Source organism: Lontra canadensis, unplaced genomic scaffold (assembly GCF_010015895.1).
Source record: "Lontra canadensis isolate GAN:19392208 unplaced genomic scaffold, GSC_riverotter_1.0 scaffold117, whole genome shotgun sequence".
Lineage (NCBI taxonomy): Eukaryota > Metazoa > Chordata > Mammalia > Carnivora > Mustelidae > Lontra > Lontra canadensis.
The window spans coordinates 3,723,036-3,739,436 of NW_022631111.1; the positions used below are offsets into that span (position 1 = coordinate 3,723,036).

The following is a 16,401-nucleotide window of genomic DNA, read 5'->3' on the forward strand; positions in this document are numbered from 1 at the left end:
ACCCGCCTTTCTAGAACACCACAATACCAGCTTATGTAGGAACAAAGGCATTTATACATCTGGCCAGTACGCTATTTTTTATATATAAAAACTGAGTATGATTCGAACAAAAATATGCATACGAGATGTAAAAAGATGCCTTAAAATACTTTTAATCACAACAACCAAAAATAACAGCATAGCCCATGCAAAAGGAAAAAAAAAAAAAACGGAAAGAATGACAGATGGACAAGAGGAAGTCTGGCGGAACGTTCAGCTTTTTAAGGGATGTCACAATATTATTTTCCATATGTCGCTTCAGATAACATTAGCTTTCACATAATTCATCTCATTATTCGTAACCTGAGTGGTCTTAAAATATGTCACTTCGGTTCACAGAACTTTAGCATTACAGTAGCCCTTTTCAAAATAATAAAAGGATCCTGCCAGTTAATGTTCCTCCTTTTTACTTTCAATTAACAATGAGGAGTACACGTGCACGACCCAGGGTAACCGGTGGTGACACTTCCTTTGGACTCACTAGCTTGAGGTCTGAAGTATCTCCTTGGTACGAAGCTAAAACCGTGAGCTCCAGGTGAGAGCGTTGTTTTTTTTCTAATAGGAAACAGGTAATGCTACGTTCTTTGCTAGTTTAATGTCCTGGCATTTGTTTTTTTTTTCCCAAATCAGTGCTCATGAGCCCTCATTTTTTAGGGGGAAAAAGGAAATTCCTATGAAAGCAGTCACTGGGGATCACCAATGCTGTGCTCCCGGGCAGCGAAACGTAAGGGAGCACAGCAAGAGGGACACGGTGACTTTACCTATCGGAAGAGGTTTGCTTAGGGACACCCCGGTCTGTAACTTCCCCCCATACTGTCTTGCTTTAGGCTCAGAGACCTAAACCTTTAGGTTAAAGGCCACTCCTGGACTTCTATAAATACTGCAATTAGATCCCAGAAAGGTTTCCTTAGAATTCTTTAGATTAGGAAGAGTTACTCAATCAGTCAATAGTCACCGACCCAAGGTCAGCCACGTTATTCAATACTGAGGCAGAACAGAGCTCTGCACTTGCCCTGTTGTAATGGGTCCATATCGTGGTTGGGGAGGTGCATGAGGTCAGCTCTCCAAGAATGGAGACAGTCGAGACAGGAAGTTTGCCTTCTGAGATTTTCCTCTTTGTCATTTCATAGGGAAAAGATACCAGAAACAGAATTAGGATATATATTCGTTCCTTGTTAGGCAATCAATACGGTTTTGGCAGAAAGCAAAAGAGACAAAGATTTCCTCTTATTTGTAGGTAACTGATGGGTTTTTCTAAATGTAAAAGTCTCTGTCAATGTTCTTTCCCTCCAATGGTCAAGAGAAGTCATAGGTACTTATTAGCATCAGCAGTGTTATAGTGCATGTGTGAAAGAGGATTCTGGAAATGAGGTGCCCACCAGAAGGGGATCTTGATGGCTGGATGGGAAAGAGTGGCTGGCAGTGAGGCTTTGTGCCCGTTAGGGCATGCACACAGGTCAGTGTACTGGAACACAGTCAATAAATGGGACTTCTACTTTGAAGCATGGCTAACCTTAAGAAAAAAAGTTTGCTTTATTAACATTGACGATAGCAGCTGTCACATTGTTGCTGTGTCCTTTCCCTAACCTTGTGTATCTAGAAACAGTCATTACAGGATTCTCTGTACACTTGAGAAGCTACTTTTAAAGCTCTAAGAGTTTCGAAAGAAAGATGTTAAAACACGTGGCTGACTCTGTTGATAACACACAGCTTCGCTGAGCTGAGGACACCAAAGTAGAAATGTAAATCTGTGCAAAAGCGATCTATGAGGCATTCAGAATTAACAGACCTTTTCCAGTTCTGTTTTTACTCTCACCTATCAGCAGGTACAAACTCCTCTTACACAGCACAAAGACAGCTGGCCTGCCCCATGCTCTGCTCATGCGATGGCAGCCTGCTAGGGAAGGGGGCCTTGGACCTTTAGACCTTCGTAGTATCGCCTAAGGGACCCTCAAACAGCTATCTGTAGAAATCCGTGGCCCGTACTTTGTCCCACCGATTTGCCATCTGTTTTAAATCTGAAGGAACTCCCACCCCTTCTACTCTGTATCCTTCCAATTTTAGTCTATGTGCTGCCGAAGCGAGCACTCTCCCAGCCCTTCTAGACTCATTAACCTCATCACCTACAACCAGGGGCTTGTGAGAATACCGACTGCTCTCCTGCCTAGAGGCAGGGCTCGTCAATGAGACGCAGCAGTGAATGCACTTCTTGGGCCTCCCTTCAGGATCTGTGTCCTCCGACTCTTGCCACACGGCAGTACATCATGCAAGAAATCAGTCCACATCATCAACAGCAGGACTGAATGCAACACATATGGTCTGGGAAAGAGCAGGTCTCATTTGCTTCTCAGCGGGTATGCCTTGTCCTCCTGAGAAGAACACGAAGGAAACCGTGCCCCTCTGGCCTGCCTTGACTTCAGGGCATTGCCCCAGCGCCTTTGTGGGGGCTCCGCTCTGCCTGGGCCTGCTACAGTAGGTGCCGCTGGATTTGGGCAGCTGGTGAAATGGTCATCTGTCCCTGTGACACAGCAGGAGCCGTACTCATGCAGGTCGACAGAGCTCATGCACCTGCTCACACTTCTCACCAAGGCTCTACTCCTGCTCATCTAAGCCAAAGGCTTTCGGAAGACCTGAGACGACCCTGGAAATGCAATAATATTGTGACACCTCAGACAAGGTAAACAGGTAGCTTGTTACCTGGGAGAGTAAGAGCGCCTGAGAGTCTTGTGGGAGGGAGCGGTGGGAATGGAGTTGGGCTGAGAAAAGGGAGGTGGGTGCTTCGATAGGCCATCGGCACTCCAACCCCACAACCGACTGCAGTGATCAGAAGAGGAGAGTCAGAGAGAGACATAACAAGGCAACGGGGAGGGGAGATAGGAGGGGACTGGGAGACGCAACGTCCAATGTGTCTTCCAATCTCCTCTTTCCTTGACCAAGCTCTGTCAAAGCTGACTGGAGCAAAATTTATACTTCACCATACAGAGAAAATGCACAAAGTTTGTTTTACAGTTTGGCCCTCAATAAGGCTGCATTATTCCTTCCCGTCTCAATCATGTGCTACATTTTTAAATCATGAGATTCTAAGTGTAAGAGTGTGTGAGTGTGTGTTTGTGTGTTTCCACACTGGGAAGGATACCACAAGTACTTCCATACAAATATGCATGACTCTTCTGTCTCAGATAATGCAATCAATTGTTTTACAAAGAGCCAAAGAAGGAACATCAGGCCTGAATTCCAACGGGATCCAAGGGACAACAGCAGGGAGACTCAGAGAACATGCCTTTCTGACCACAGCCCTGAAGCAGGGGATGATGTGCTCCCTGAGGCCAGGACCCGATCAGAGGCTGCCACGGGCAATTTCCTTATGAAAAAGCCCACCAGAGGGCTAGAGTGCCAGGTCTCCAAAAAGCCCCAATTCCCTGCTCACATCACCTAATATGAGAAATAAAACTCATCTGAGAACACCAGCATTCCTCCTCACTCCATAAATGTCACTGAGAAGCCTGGGCCTGCAGAGACCCGGGCAGACACTTCTAACAGCTGCTACAATTCAGAAGGGCCACAGCCACTGCAAGAGGCGTGAGCCAACTGGGCAGGAAATGTGACCTAAGGCCTGGGGTGGAGTCGTGGCATCAGAGACCACATTCTCAGGGAGCAGCACTACCTGAGGCCAGCCATCATCCTGGTCCCATGAGCTTGTCTCTGCCAAAGACAGCTGTGGTCTCTTCTTGTGAGGTCAGTAAGTGTGGAGACGAGAGGTCACCACGGCATCCAAGGGCCCACAGACCTTCTCTGAGTCCCACACTGAGTTGGGGTGAGGTAACGGGAGGTAATCGGGCAGCCATCTAGGCTGGAGCTCTGCTGACGGTAGCATAAACAGATGTACCACCATCTCCCACTGCTGATGGGAGGCTGATCTCCCAGTTAATCCCCACTTCTTTTCTATGGAAAATCTTGACCCTCCAATGCAATGGATTGTAAAATCCACCTAAAATCACCCTTTATTACTAGGGGGAACAGGTGATCTATTTAGTGTCATTCTGCTCTACAACATTTGCCAAGAATGCACAGCAGATGGGGGCGAGAATTGTCTACTTTCTGATCTCAAAGGGAATGGACATCATGTGATTTCTGAAGCCCCTTGCAACTCTGTGTTTCATTTATGAACACAAATCACACTGGGTAAAATGAGCTAAAAAATACATATATGTGTTCAATGATGAAAAACTCCAGGTTACAAATCTCCTCTCTAAATACCCAGTAGTATTTGTTTACTAGCTGGGAATAAGGAGTAATTCTTCCCTCACACACACACAAAGCAATTAATGGGATGTTCTACAAAGGTTTAACATGCTATGATTTTCTCTTAAGGTTATTGGGTTGATAAAAACAACTTTCTCCCTAGGGTTCTTTTCTACTATCAAATTAGATTTGCTTATCATTTTAGAATATTTCCTTATTAACACACCACAATCTGAGTGTAGAGTTTCTGGACTATAAAAACCCTAGTTCGTTTTGATACAAAAAAATTAGATTGAAAACAAACAACTGGTAACAACATTTCCCCTTAAGAATAAAAAATTAACATATGTTTAAGATGATTTGAAAGAATGACAGCTCACAGAATGTAAATGCTTCAAGAGCACTGCTGTGAAAAACCTCTGAGATTATACCTGGTGGCACTTGTCTATCATCTCCTCAGGAATAGGGTAGTAACCTACTCCATTCTCCTATCTAGTACCAGAGTTCATAGCTTTTATAACTTTCCTGGTGAAAGTATGTGGCCTACTTGAATACTCCCATTGATATAATGACAGGAGGCAATTCTTCCTACTTCTGGATGGTTTTAGTTGTGAGAAAAATCACTTCTCCTGAGTTTAATTAAGTTGTTGACTAAGGCCATTTGGGTAGATATGCCCTGCGGGCACATTCGTTTTAAAAAATAGAGAGACCATAAAATTAAATAATTCCCTAAAGCCAAATTTGTTGGCAAGAAAACAGGTCACACTTGGCCTTATTCTTGAAAATGGTATTAATATTAAAAATAAACCTCTTCATTTCTTCCACTGTCCAGTAACCCTGACAGTAAAAGACCAGACCAACTAAAAATAAATGGTGATTGGAAAAATAAATTTTTTAATAATCTGGGGATCAAGTGAAGATTAATACTGAGCCAATTCTTAGCACTGATGGATTATGCTAGTGGTCTCCACCAGTCTTTTCCTTAGACTAGCAGCACAGAGAGCAATAAAAGTCTTGAGTTTTACCTTTTGCTTATTACCTAAGGAATGTGCCACCCTAATAATGAAATAACCAAAAGATAAGAAGTACAAACTGTATATTATGGAAGAGTAGATTTCTCAATTAATGGTGCAGAAGTATTACTTCTAGACAAAAGCAACTATTTACAGAGCGTTCAAGTTTTCCACAAAATCCTTCCCCTGCCCTCCACCCCAAGAAAGAGAACTCTGATTTTACTGTTAACATTGGACCCTATAAAGTATATACTTTAGATACAGTTATTAACACGAAAAACAATAGTTCATTGAGCCTCAGTCACACCTATTTTTCATTGGCTCCTGATCTCAACTATCTAATTATAATAGCCTGCTAACAGCCTCATGACAACACAGACCAAACTTGGAGACGTGACATCATTCTATCCAAATATATAGTACCAATGGGATTTAGGAGGACTAGAAATAAGGCAATATAAGCAGTAGCATACTGTAAGTATACAACATATTTTGTTTTACCAATAGAAAAACACAAATTTGACATGTTCCAAATATTTATAGGATAATTTAAAGAACTGAAGAGAACTTTATTGGTAAGAATGGATGATTTGGGGAAACTCTTGATCATTTAAAAAATCTAAAATAAATTTAAAGGCATTTATATTTTCTTATCATCTTGGTATCAACAACCCTTAAGACACAGCCGCTTGATCCCTGTAGCCAGGAATCGCAAAGCTCTGGACTTCTGGTAAACAAACATAGCATGTATCACCCTCACAGGTCCAGGGACTAAGAAGTCTGGCCTCTAGGGCCACTACTCTATGTGAGGCCACCCCAAAACATGCCAGGGGGTCACCTGCGGAGACTTCCAAGGGCTGTGGGCAGATGGGGAAGTCTAAAGATTCCGAGATAAAGCATTTTTGTTATTTTAAGTCACTGTCTCAGACTCTATAAACCAGTGTTTACATGGTCCCCATGGAAGTCTGAAAGTGCTGATCCAATTTTAGCTCTCAGGTTCTTAATACCTCTCCGGAGCAGCAGTCTGCTTCAAACGTGAGCCCATGACGGCAACTATGCTTGGAACAGCTGCTTGGTTGGAGAACTACCCCAGGCTATGTGTGGACTATTTTATTTAGACGACAAATACCTTCAGGTGTTCCTAGCACTTACAGAATAGGTGATGAATTTCTAAATGGTTTGTATATGCAACAGTAATAAATGTAAATATAGCTTTAAAATTTTAAGATACTAGGGAGTGCTCAGAGCCGGAACAATCTCTGAGAACATTCAGCACAAATTGGCCATTTTGCCGTACACAGTTAAGATCTGGGTGAGGACCAGAACCTATGGTCTCCTAATACCCATCCATTTTTCGGTATTAAGCTTGGTCTAAAATCCTAGAAATAGGCTGGACAGACACTTGGGTGCTTTGGTTTCTTCACTTTTGTTGAAATGGCATTACCTGGGAGATAGGCCCCCATGGGAACAGTTGGTGGGTGAGGTCAGGGGGCTGGTCCTGCTGCTGGTGTGTCGGGAGGGAGTTCGGCCAATTGTATTGCTCGGAGAGCCCTGGTGTGAAGAAGAATAAGCATCATTTATTTGAGAGCTAAACACAGCTTATAGCGCCCCCTTTCCCTTAGGTTTTCTTTTCTTCTTCCTTTTTTTTTTTTTTTTTTTTTAAAGACTGATTGATTGATTGATTGATTTTCGAGAGGGAGAGCAAGAACATGAGCAGGAGGGGCAGAGGGAGAGGGAAAGAGAATCCCAAGCCGACTCATGACCATTACATCACGACCTGAATGAAACCCAGTCAGATGCTCAACTGTCTGTGCCACCCGGGTGTACCCCCCTTAGCTTTTTAACCCACATGTAAATAAAAGGGCAAAGGTGGAACAATTGGGGTGACTTTTTTTTTTTTTTTAGGAATCATTAAGGCCAACTTTAAGTGCAAATACACCCAAAATGGCTGTCACATAGGGGTTTCTGAAGCTGAATGACTGATGTCAGCTGTGCTAGAGTGACAGACACAAACCGAGAACTTCCACCTTTACATACAAAGAAAGTAATTGTATGTAATTTACATACAAAGAAAGTAACTAATGAATAAAGGAGTAAGTGACCAAGTAAAAATTAACTGATTAAAGAACCTCACGTAAGAAAAAAGCCATATTTAAATACTAAGTTCATTCATTCCCTGGGAACGCTGCAGTATCAGACACAGCCCCCACCCTCCAGATGCCCAAAGTCTACTAAAAGAGAACAAGAAAGCTGGTCCTTTTCTCAGGGCATGTCCAGACCAGGGATTAGCAGAGGTCATGATCGGTAGAGAGGTACCAACTGTGACCGAGCACTCACCACACTGGTGTTACTAGCGTTCTTGAGGTGGTTATGCAGGAGTTTGGTGGCACCATCCTGGAATGTTTTTGGCAAGGCACCAAGTAACATGGTAAATTCAGGAGTGTTCAATTCAAACAGAGAGATCAGCACAATTTGTGCTGCCTGGAAAAAGAACGCTTGATTAATTTATGTAACAGACAATAGCATATTTTGGTCAAAACTTTCATTAAAATTATTTTACAAAAATGTTTTGTTGAGTAAAATAAATGAAAAAAACAAAACAAAACAAAGAGGACACCTTTGTCATAAAAAACACAAACAAAAGGCATCTGGAGAAAATAAGACCATCAATTATAAATAGCCTGATTTCAATCTGGAAAATAGGCCCCAGTTTCATCTTCACACCCTGGCCCTGGGTTTTCACAACATGCCCGTAATAAATGACTCTTCCTGTGTCGTCCAGCACTAGGCACAAAGCTGGTAAATCCATAAATGAAACAATTCAAGAGCGTGAAAAGGCTGATGATGGTTCACTCTAAGAACTGGACGGATGGGGCTCCCAGTGCGTCCTGGGAGAAGAAGGCTCTCTAAGAGCTGCCAAGGGGTTATCTGAGCAGCCACTTTTCCTCAAGCCCGCTCCGAGGGACTGAGACATTTTAGAAAAAGAGTTTAAATAATACATCCAAAAAACTCCTACTATTAGACCTATGAAGTAAGGAGACGGTCCATGGGAAGCAAACCAGACTTCTACTCTACAAATGAAAAAGTACTCTCCTTTTGGGAAATGCTCTACTTCTCTTTATTAATTGAGACAATATATTGCAGGACTGCTGGTGGTCCAGGAGGCAGCGGGAAGGGAAAGCAGTTAGCTGAAGCGACAGTAGCCCAATGAGACTCGGGTTTCTCCAGCCAGTTATGGGCTTTCTGTGGTACTAAACAGCAGCAGGCACTCTGAGATTAAAAAAAAAAAATGCCTGAGGACTCAGTTCCAAGGGTTTTGATTTAGAAAAACCATGCCAGAGAAAACGTCAGTAAATAATGGCATTTCTTACAAATTTCTGAGAGTCAGAAGGAAGAAAAACACATTATGAACATCTCCTGACTGAAAGGATACATTTATCTGTCCACAACACTCTTATTTTAGGATTGCAGTAATTATTCTGAGTATTTTTTTTCCCATGATATAAGGTATTACAAAAGATATATTCACTTAGAAACGCTCTGGAAACAAACACCACAAAATATTTCAATGCTTTCACAATGTTAAAGTTAATTCTGGATCCAGGTAAGGCAAAACTATTATTTTTGTCTGGAGAAGGAAAAAAAAAGAAAATCCAGAGACTCAAATGTATTTAACCAAAAATAAAAATTAATCATGAACTTTAAAATATCAGAAGAGTATTTTTTACGGCATCAAAAACTACTTTTTAGACATATCAAACGCATTTATTAAGCATAGCATTGGGCAAAAGTATCCTCCTTTTTCCCCTTGACCTCCAAGTATAGTCATCAGTAGCCTTTCCAACCAATTTAAATCCCAAGGGGCCTGTGTGCTTTCATGACAGAGGCAAGACACATTGTTACTGATGGTGTTAAAATATACATTTTTACATTTCATTATTGAAACATTTTTAAGTTATCTGAAGGAATCTACTTCACCACCAATGTAATATATATTAACATGATCTGTATATTTGCAGAGAAGCAAATTCCAAAATGCATGCAAGGTAATCTGTGCATTTAAAAAAGCATTTTATTAGATGTTAGGGGAAAAATGCACACAGGAAAAACTGCACTTCAAAGAGACAGAAAGAAACAGACTTGAGTTTTAGCAGGGAGAAAAAATGTTCCCAATTTAGTAAGAAAGTTTAGGGACTTCTTTTTTAATGATTGACGATGACATTTGAAAATTATATAATGTTTCAGTATAGTTCTGAATAGTATATTTTTATGTGAAATGTGCCACTGTCTTTACTTAGAAAACCACATTTCTTCCCAGAATGACAGGATATCTAAAACCACAAATTAAAACTTGAGGTTTTTCATGAAGCAAATTATAAAATTAGTGGGATCTTTTAGGAACAAGAGGGCTGCCTAGAAATTGTGCTAATTCATGGCTACGTGCTATTAATGACTCTTAGTCACACGGGAAAAGAAGTGCAGCAGACTTTAACTTCTGGCCCACTAAAGAAACTTCTCTTTCAATGACCTTAATGTTGAATTTTGATAAAAAATCGATCAGAAAGACAGGGAATTTTGAAAATATAGCTAGTTGGAAAGATGGCACATTTGCTGTGACTTAATACATATAAATGAATATAATTTATTTTTACATTTTCCAAAATACAAAAGATTTTATACAGTCTTCAAAAGTCACCCTTTGATTTTAACACTGTTTTCAATGTAAAACCTTTTCTAATGACATCCAAGCTCCAGAAATGGATATAAAGTATGACTGAAATATGTTCTTTTAAAAAATATTTTACGTCAGGGCGCCTGGGTGGCTCAGTGGGTTAAGCCTCTGCCTTCGGCTCAGGTCATGATCTCAGGGTCCTGGGATCAAGCCCCACACTGGGCTCTCTGCTCAGCAGGGAGCCTGCTTCCCCCCCACCCCCATCTGCCTGCCTCTCTGCCTGCTTGTGATCTCTTTCTCTCTCTGTCAAATATATAAAATCTTTAAAAAAATATTTTATATCACAGTTTTAAAAGGAACGAGACTGTTACAGTCCTGAAATATTTTTATCTACGACCCTCTGTGTTAGTGAGAAGTCGGACTACTAGAATCCAAGCAAGGAAGAGAACTGGGTTATCATTACCATCAATACACCCTTTTTTAAGGTAATAATTCCAAATACAGGGCCGAGTTGGGAGATATTAGTTTAAAAAAGCTTGGAGCATAGCTCATGGGCAATAACGAATCAAAGAGTAGAGTATGCCACTGTTCTCGTCCCATCACTGAACTCCTGCCTTTCACAAGAGGCGGGGCCGGTAAGCGGCCAGAGAAAACACTCAAGGTCGCTGCTGACTTTTTCTCACGGACAACTCAAGGGTCACTGGCTTCCAAGATCAAATAGCAACTTACAAGGACATGATCCCCACTCATGGCCCTACAGGAGAATTTGGCAGATGAGGGCAAAAGGTCCTTTGACTCTTCCACTGTGTGGAAGAATTCCAAGGGCAATCAACTGCCTTGAGAGCAGGAAAGAATTCTGTTGAGACAGGAGATCAATAAACCTTTGACAAATGCTCTGCACTGGTATTAATGGAGGAAAACTTAAACTTGGGGAGGAGAAGCAGCTTTCTAATTTGTGAAACAACTACTGCTCCTCCAGACTGTCATCAGAACTGCTTTAGAAAATCATCAAAGGGTACCTCAAAACCTTCAAACATTTCTTACTGAGTATCTCTCCTTCACCACTCTGCTAAAATAGGGTAGACATGTACACTCCGTGAGTGTACAGGCTTTGGGCAGGCGGTTAATCACAAAACACGTTAAAACGCATTTACACACACACACACACACACACACACACACACACACATGCTCACATAGTATTATAGGAACTTTAGGTTTCTTCAAAATCCTTTCAGTGTCTTGACAAGAGTAATCAGTATTAATCAACTGAAATGCAAACAGTGAAGTGTCTTTTTTCAAATTAGTACATAGTTTAAAATCTACCTGTTTACAATTTTCTTCCAAGTTTCCTTCTCCAGGCCCAGAGCAGGCAGCAGCTGACCTAGTGGGGAAATCCTCACCTACGCGACTACGCTGGAGCGGGGACTGACAAACAGGAATGGCGGCAGGATTTAGTGAGAGAAGAAGCAAGGGCTTAAACCAGGGTTACCTGTAAGCTGTGAACATTATTTGGCATCTTTTACAGAATCGCTGAGGTCTCTATGATCTAACAGCTAAGAACAGGCAGAATAACAACAGTAATTCACCAGTTTCGAACCTCTGTCATTTCCTAGATGTGTAATAATCACAATCCTCACCAGCACCAGCAGCACTCTTGCCTTCTGTAACAGGAGGGTCCAAATGAGATCCAAAAGGTCAACTCGTTTCTTGAAAGAGCCAGGCACAGTTAAGTGGAGACTCAAATCCTGTTTGATGGGAAAACCCTGAGCTTTGTGGCTAGGCCACACTGCCTACCTACAATCAGACTTGAACATTTTTCAGTTAGAGGGGCGACTGGGTGGCAGAGTCGGTTAAGCGTCATCCGACCCTTGTTTTCGGCTCAGGTCATGATCTCAGGGCCATAAGATACTCTCTCTCTGCCACACCCCCCCACCTCTCTCATTCCCTCTCTCTTAAAAATAAAATTAAAAATTTTTTTCAGTTAGAAATTTCAACTTCAAAGGCTTCTATCGTCTTCCTGTTCTACTCAACAGCATCTTTATACTTTCTAGGTTTTTTTTGCCATGCTTTCAATCACCATGTTTCTCAAAACGACATTTGAGAGCTGTATCTACTATCTTCTCTGACAAAGTAGGTGCTAAATGCCAGAGGATCATATATGATAAAGCAAACCCACAAGGATTCTGAATCTTGAAATATAAACATACCATTAAAAATTCTACTGCATTATCACATTCCCTTTGGTTGATGGGGGAAAAAAAATCTTTCTAACGCTGGAAAAAACTGGGTTCTCCATTTGTTCCACAAATAGCAGCAGCAAAACTGAAACAACCTTTGAACAAACAGAGCAGGGGCCACAAAGTAAACGAAGTAATGTTTATGCTTTTCTCTACTGAAATTATTAGTCCTTGCAATGAAGCCTGAGACGGGGATTAGCATTCCCATTTTTTGAGAACAAAGAGAATTAAGAGGTTACCATGCAGGCTCACACCAATGACTGGCAGAGGCAAAAGTCAAACAAAGGTCAAACTCTAGAATCTACTTCCTACTGTCAATACGTTATCTTTTTTTTTTTTTTTAAAGATTTATTGTTTATCTGAGAGAGGGAGAGGGAGAGACATTTGAGACATTTGAGACAAGCAGACTCTGCACCTGGCAGGGAGCCCAACGTGGGGCTCAATCTCATACTGAAATCACAACCTGAACCTAAATCAAGAGTCGGACACTTAACTGAGCCACCCAGAAGCCCCACGTTATATTACCTTAACATCAACACAGTGCCTAGAAAGGTATGGCATGGCTAACACAACTTTCAGGGCTACCATTCCGTAACACGAACGTTACTTTGGGAATAAAGCAGCCGGTGGGGGTGGGGGAAGGCACTTTTCCTGCTAGGAAACTGGAAAAAAACCCATTAGTTTGGGCCTAGGCACACTCCACTGCTGACTGGCTTGTGTTCTGATTTTGGCTGTGCCTCTCCCCTCCTCTTCAAAACATCTTAAATATTTAAACACCCCACTCTCTCCAACATCAAACACCCCAAAATGCTGAGATGAAAAGGGAAACAAATATTAAAAATGTTAATAATAAATCAAGAGTTCTATCAGTTTAAAGTACTTTCCCAAATAAGACTATATAGAATGAATTACACTGCAAACTCTCCAAGTATTGTTGGCAGAAAATTAATATTCTCAGATGCGTAGATTAAGGTTTTTTCATCAAATCTTGGAAGTCTGGGGAATATTTTTTCCCAAATATTTTCCTGCTGGCTTTGAAAAAGCAAACTGCCACACTGGGAGAGGACCATGTGGCAGGCAGTGGGTGTCAGGTAACTTCTGTGAGCTGAGAACACCCCTGCTGGCAGTTTGCAAGAAAACAGGCACCTGGGCCCCACTCCTGTAAGGATCAGAATTCGGCCAAGCAGCAGGCAGCCAGAGACCAGGTCTCATATGAGACCCAAAACCCAGGCAACATCTTGATTTCCATGTGTTGAGACCTTAAGCAGAGGACCCAGAGACCATGTACCAGATTCCCAACTCACAGAAATTACAACATAATAAATGTGTGTAGTTTCAAGCTACTATGTCTGTGTTGATTTGGTTTCCGAAAGAAGACTAATACCAGAGGTCAAAACAGGGGCCTCCAACACTGTGGTTTTGAAAATGATGGCTTCAATGTGCTACTTAAAATAAGATCACTTCTCTTTGGACATTTATCATTCATTAATTCACTGAAAATATTTATTAAGTGTCTACTCTGTCCCAACGGCATTATGCTCGGTGCAGAGTGAGTATAGAGGGTGAGTGAAACAGGAAGGTGAGGAAGGCACTGGGAGCAGCAAGTCCAGCCCTAGGCCTGAAGATCCTAAACATGTAGGCTGGAACCCAGAGAATTAGTGGCAACCGGGTCACACGACACTGACAGTCTGTATGTCTTGAAGTTCAACCCCAGGGCAGTTGTCTCAAACAATGGATTCTCAACTCTGTGCCTTAAAAATCAGCCAAGTGTTTTGGGTGAGACCCAAAACACCGTCCATATTTTATATCAATTAAGTTAAAACACCTGAAGGAGAGCCCAGGAATTGAGGTTGATTTCAACTGCGGCCAGGCCTGAGAACTATTGATATAATAAATCTGTCCAAATTTTCTGAAGAGGATTACTGTCCCAGAACCTGGGTTTGAACTCAGTCTGAAGGTGAGGTGTTAAGCAGTCCTCAAGCTGGGAAAAGGGAAGAAGTAAGAGCAGGCAACAGACGTGGAGTACCAATGGAGACCAGGCTTTATGAAGTAGCACTATATGATCCAAAATGACTGAAGTTAAGTGTTGAAGATCAAACAATAAATGAACCATGTGATTTCTGGCAATAAATTTAGTATCTTAACCATATCTGACTTAAGCTAGTATTAAAATAAGGTGAGTGTATTGGAGTCCAATGCTAAGTAACTCAAGGAAAAAAGTTCCTCTATCAGCCTGTTTAGAAAAGTTAGGAAAATAAATTCTAGTTCAAATTTCTAATGTGCATGTCCTGAGAAAATGGACATTATGAAGCAAGTGATGCTCCCACAAAGGCCCTAATCATGGTAATGTGTAAGTCTAGAGTATGTTTCAGCGCTGCAGGAGGGAATATTTAAGTAACATTCAGTTACAAAAGGAACACGCATACACACACGCATACACACACACACACTTATGTGTTATGACTAAAGATAGAAAGCTGTCCTGAAGGCTTTTGTATTTATTGGCCTATCCTGTGATTGTGAAAATTGCAACAGAAGTATCTGTTTGTGACTTATATACCAACCAAATCATTCAACCACCTCCTACTGTTCCTCCCTAATCCAACACTGGCTTAATGGCTAAATTAAAGGTTGCCAGTGAAATGCTCTTTTGAGGATAATTCTGAATGAGTGCTTGAATAAGATTTCCTTTGACCTTGGACAACCTTGTTTATTTATATACAGTGGACATAGGACTTACATGACCTGTCACCCTTCCAAAGAAACCTTTCAGAGAATTCTTCTGTTGTCTTTGGATTCCATTAAAGGAGGAGATAAGTGTTATCTGCATTTGGAAAAACACCACTCCTGCTAGCTGTTGCTTGGAATCCTCCTTTCCTTTTTCCCTGCCTGGACCCATGTGGTCCACATAATCAACTCTGCTCAAGGCCAAAGGACTCCACTGATCAGGCTAAATATGGAAGGAGTATGGCACAGAAGAAACAAAGCAAGGCTTGTGATTATACACATAGAACCAAAGTCAAGTACTTTCAGTATGAAAGCAGAACTGAGGAAGCTGGCTTTTAAAGAGTACTTTACAAAGGCTACTCGGTTTCCAAATAAAATAAAAGAATGATGGCTGCATGTGCAACTCGAGCACACAAGGACATGGACAGGCAAAGAGGAAGAGAAACAGACACAGGAACTTACACTTGCTGTGTGCTGACAACTTGTCAGGAATTGACAAAATGTTTCACATGTAATAATTAATCTCTGTAAGGGTTCTGAGGTGAGTACTACCTAGTAAGAGAAATGGTACTCTGTGTACTATTATATGTCCCTGTGTACTATGACATTACTTCACTGTACACCCTTCCATGTGTCACTTCTGAAGAAAGTAGCCAATACTTCTCTTCTCCTGATAAAACAAATCAAACAAAACAACACTTTGGTGTCCAGGGGGCTCCAAAATCTGAATTCTACCTCCTCATTCATTCAGCCCCTCCCATGTCAAAGACAGGGTGTTCCAAAAGTGGTACATAATCCCAAGTTGTTTGTTCTTTTTAAACTCAGGAATTCATATCCTAGCGAAATTTTAGCCACATTTTGCTGTAAGAACAGGCAGCCTTAGATTTTTCAAGTCTGTCCTCAAAGTCCACGTCTTGAAACTGATATATGGAAAACCAATGGCCTTATGATACACTGAACTACTAGTGCTTTCACATATGAAAAGGACAAAATTGATGTCTACGGAAAGCATGAACCCATCATACAGGATTTATGATTTTCATTTTGATGTCAGAAGCCTGGGAGGAGGTGGAACTGGAGAGAGGAGATAAGAGCAAGAGCAAAGTCTGGTTTTCACAGAAAAGAAGTGAGAGAGGATTCCTGTGTAAGTATGTGGGGTGGTTTGCAAGTTTCTAGGTACACTTCTTTTCCTAACACATGCCTAAGAACAGTCTGTATTTAAAGCTGCACTTTGAGCTCTCTTGGACATACCTTTCTCACGTCTGAACTCTTTGGTTCTGTCGTCCAGGTTATAATTCTAGAAACAGCAAGCCTCGTCTCACTAGAGTTTACAAAATCTGTTGGATCCATCTGCCGAGCGAGGGACTCAATGTACTTCAGGATTGCAACTTTGACCTGAAAGATCCAATAATTACAAACATTAAGCACACTTTATGAACCTTTGAATAGAATTCCGAACTGAATTTTG

At 41.4% G+C, this 16,401-nt stretch overlaps 1 protein-coding gene across 13 annotated transcripts in view; it reads right to left on the bottom strand.

Moving 5' to 3' along the window:
- CLASP1 (cytoplasmic linker associated protein 1) overlaps window positions 1–16,401 on the bottom strand; it is a 268,754-nt gene that overhangs the window by 33,007 nt on the left and 219,346 nt on the right. For 9 of the 13 annotated variants that reach the window (XM_032840929.1, XM_032840928.1, XM_032840936.1 and 6 more), the window contains 3 exons: window positions 16,185–16,328; window positions 7,632–7,775; window positions 6,739–6,845 (listed from right to left, as the gene is read on the bottom strand). In XM_032840929.1, the coding sequence (XP_032696820.1) occupies window positions 6,739–6,845; window positions 7,632–7,775; window positions 16,185–16,328 (395 nt within the window). Of the gene's footprint in view, window positions 1–2,736; window positions 2,854–6,738; window positions 6,846–7,631; window positions 7,776–16,184; window positions 16,329–16,401 lie in introns of all 13 variants that reach the window. The other 4 variants (XM_032840927.1, XM_032840926.1, XM_032840925.1 and 1 more) reach the window with 1 other exon arrangement.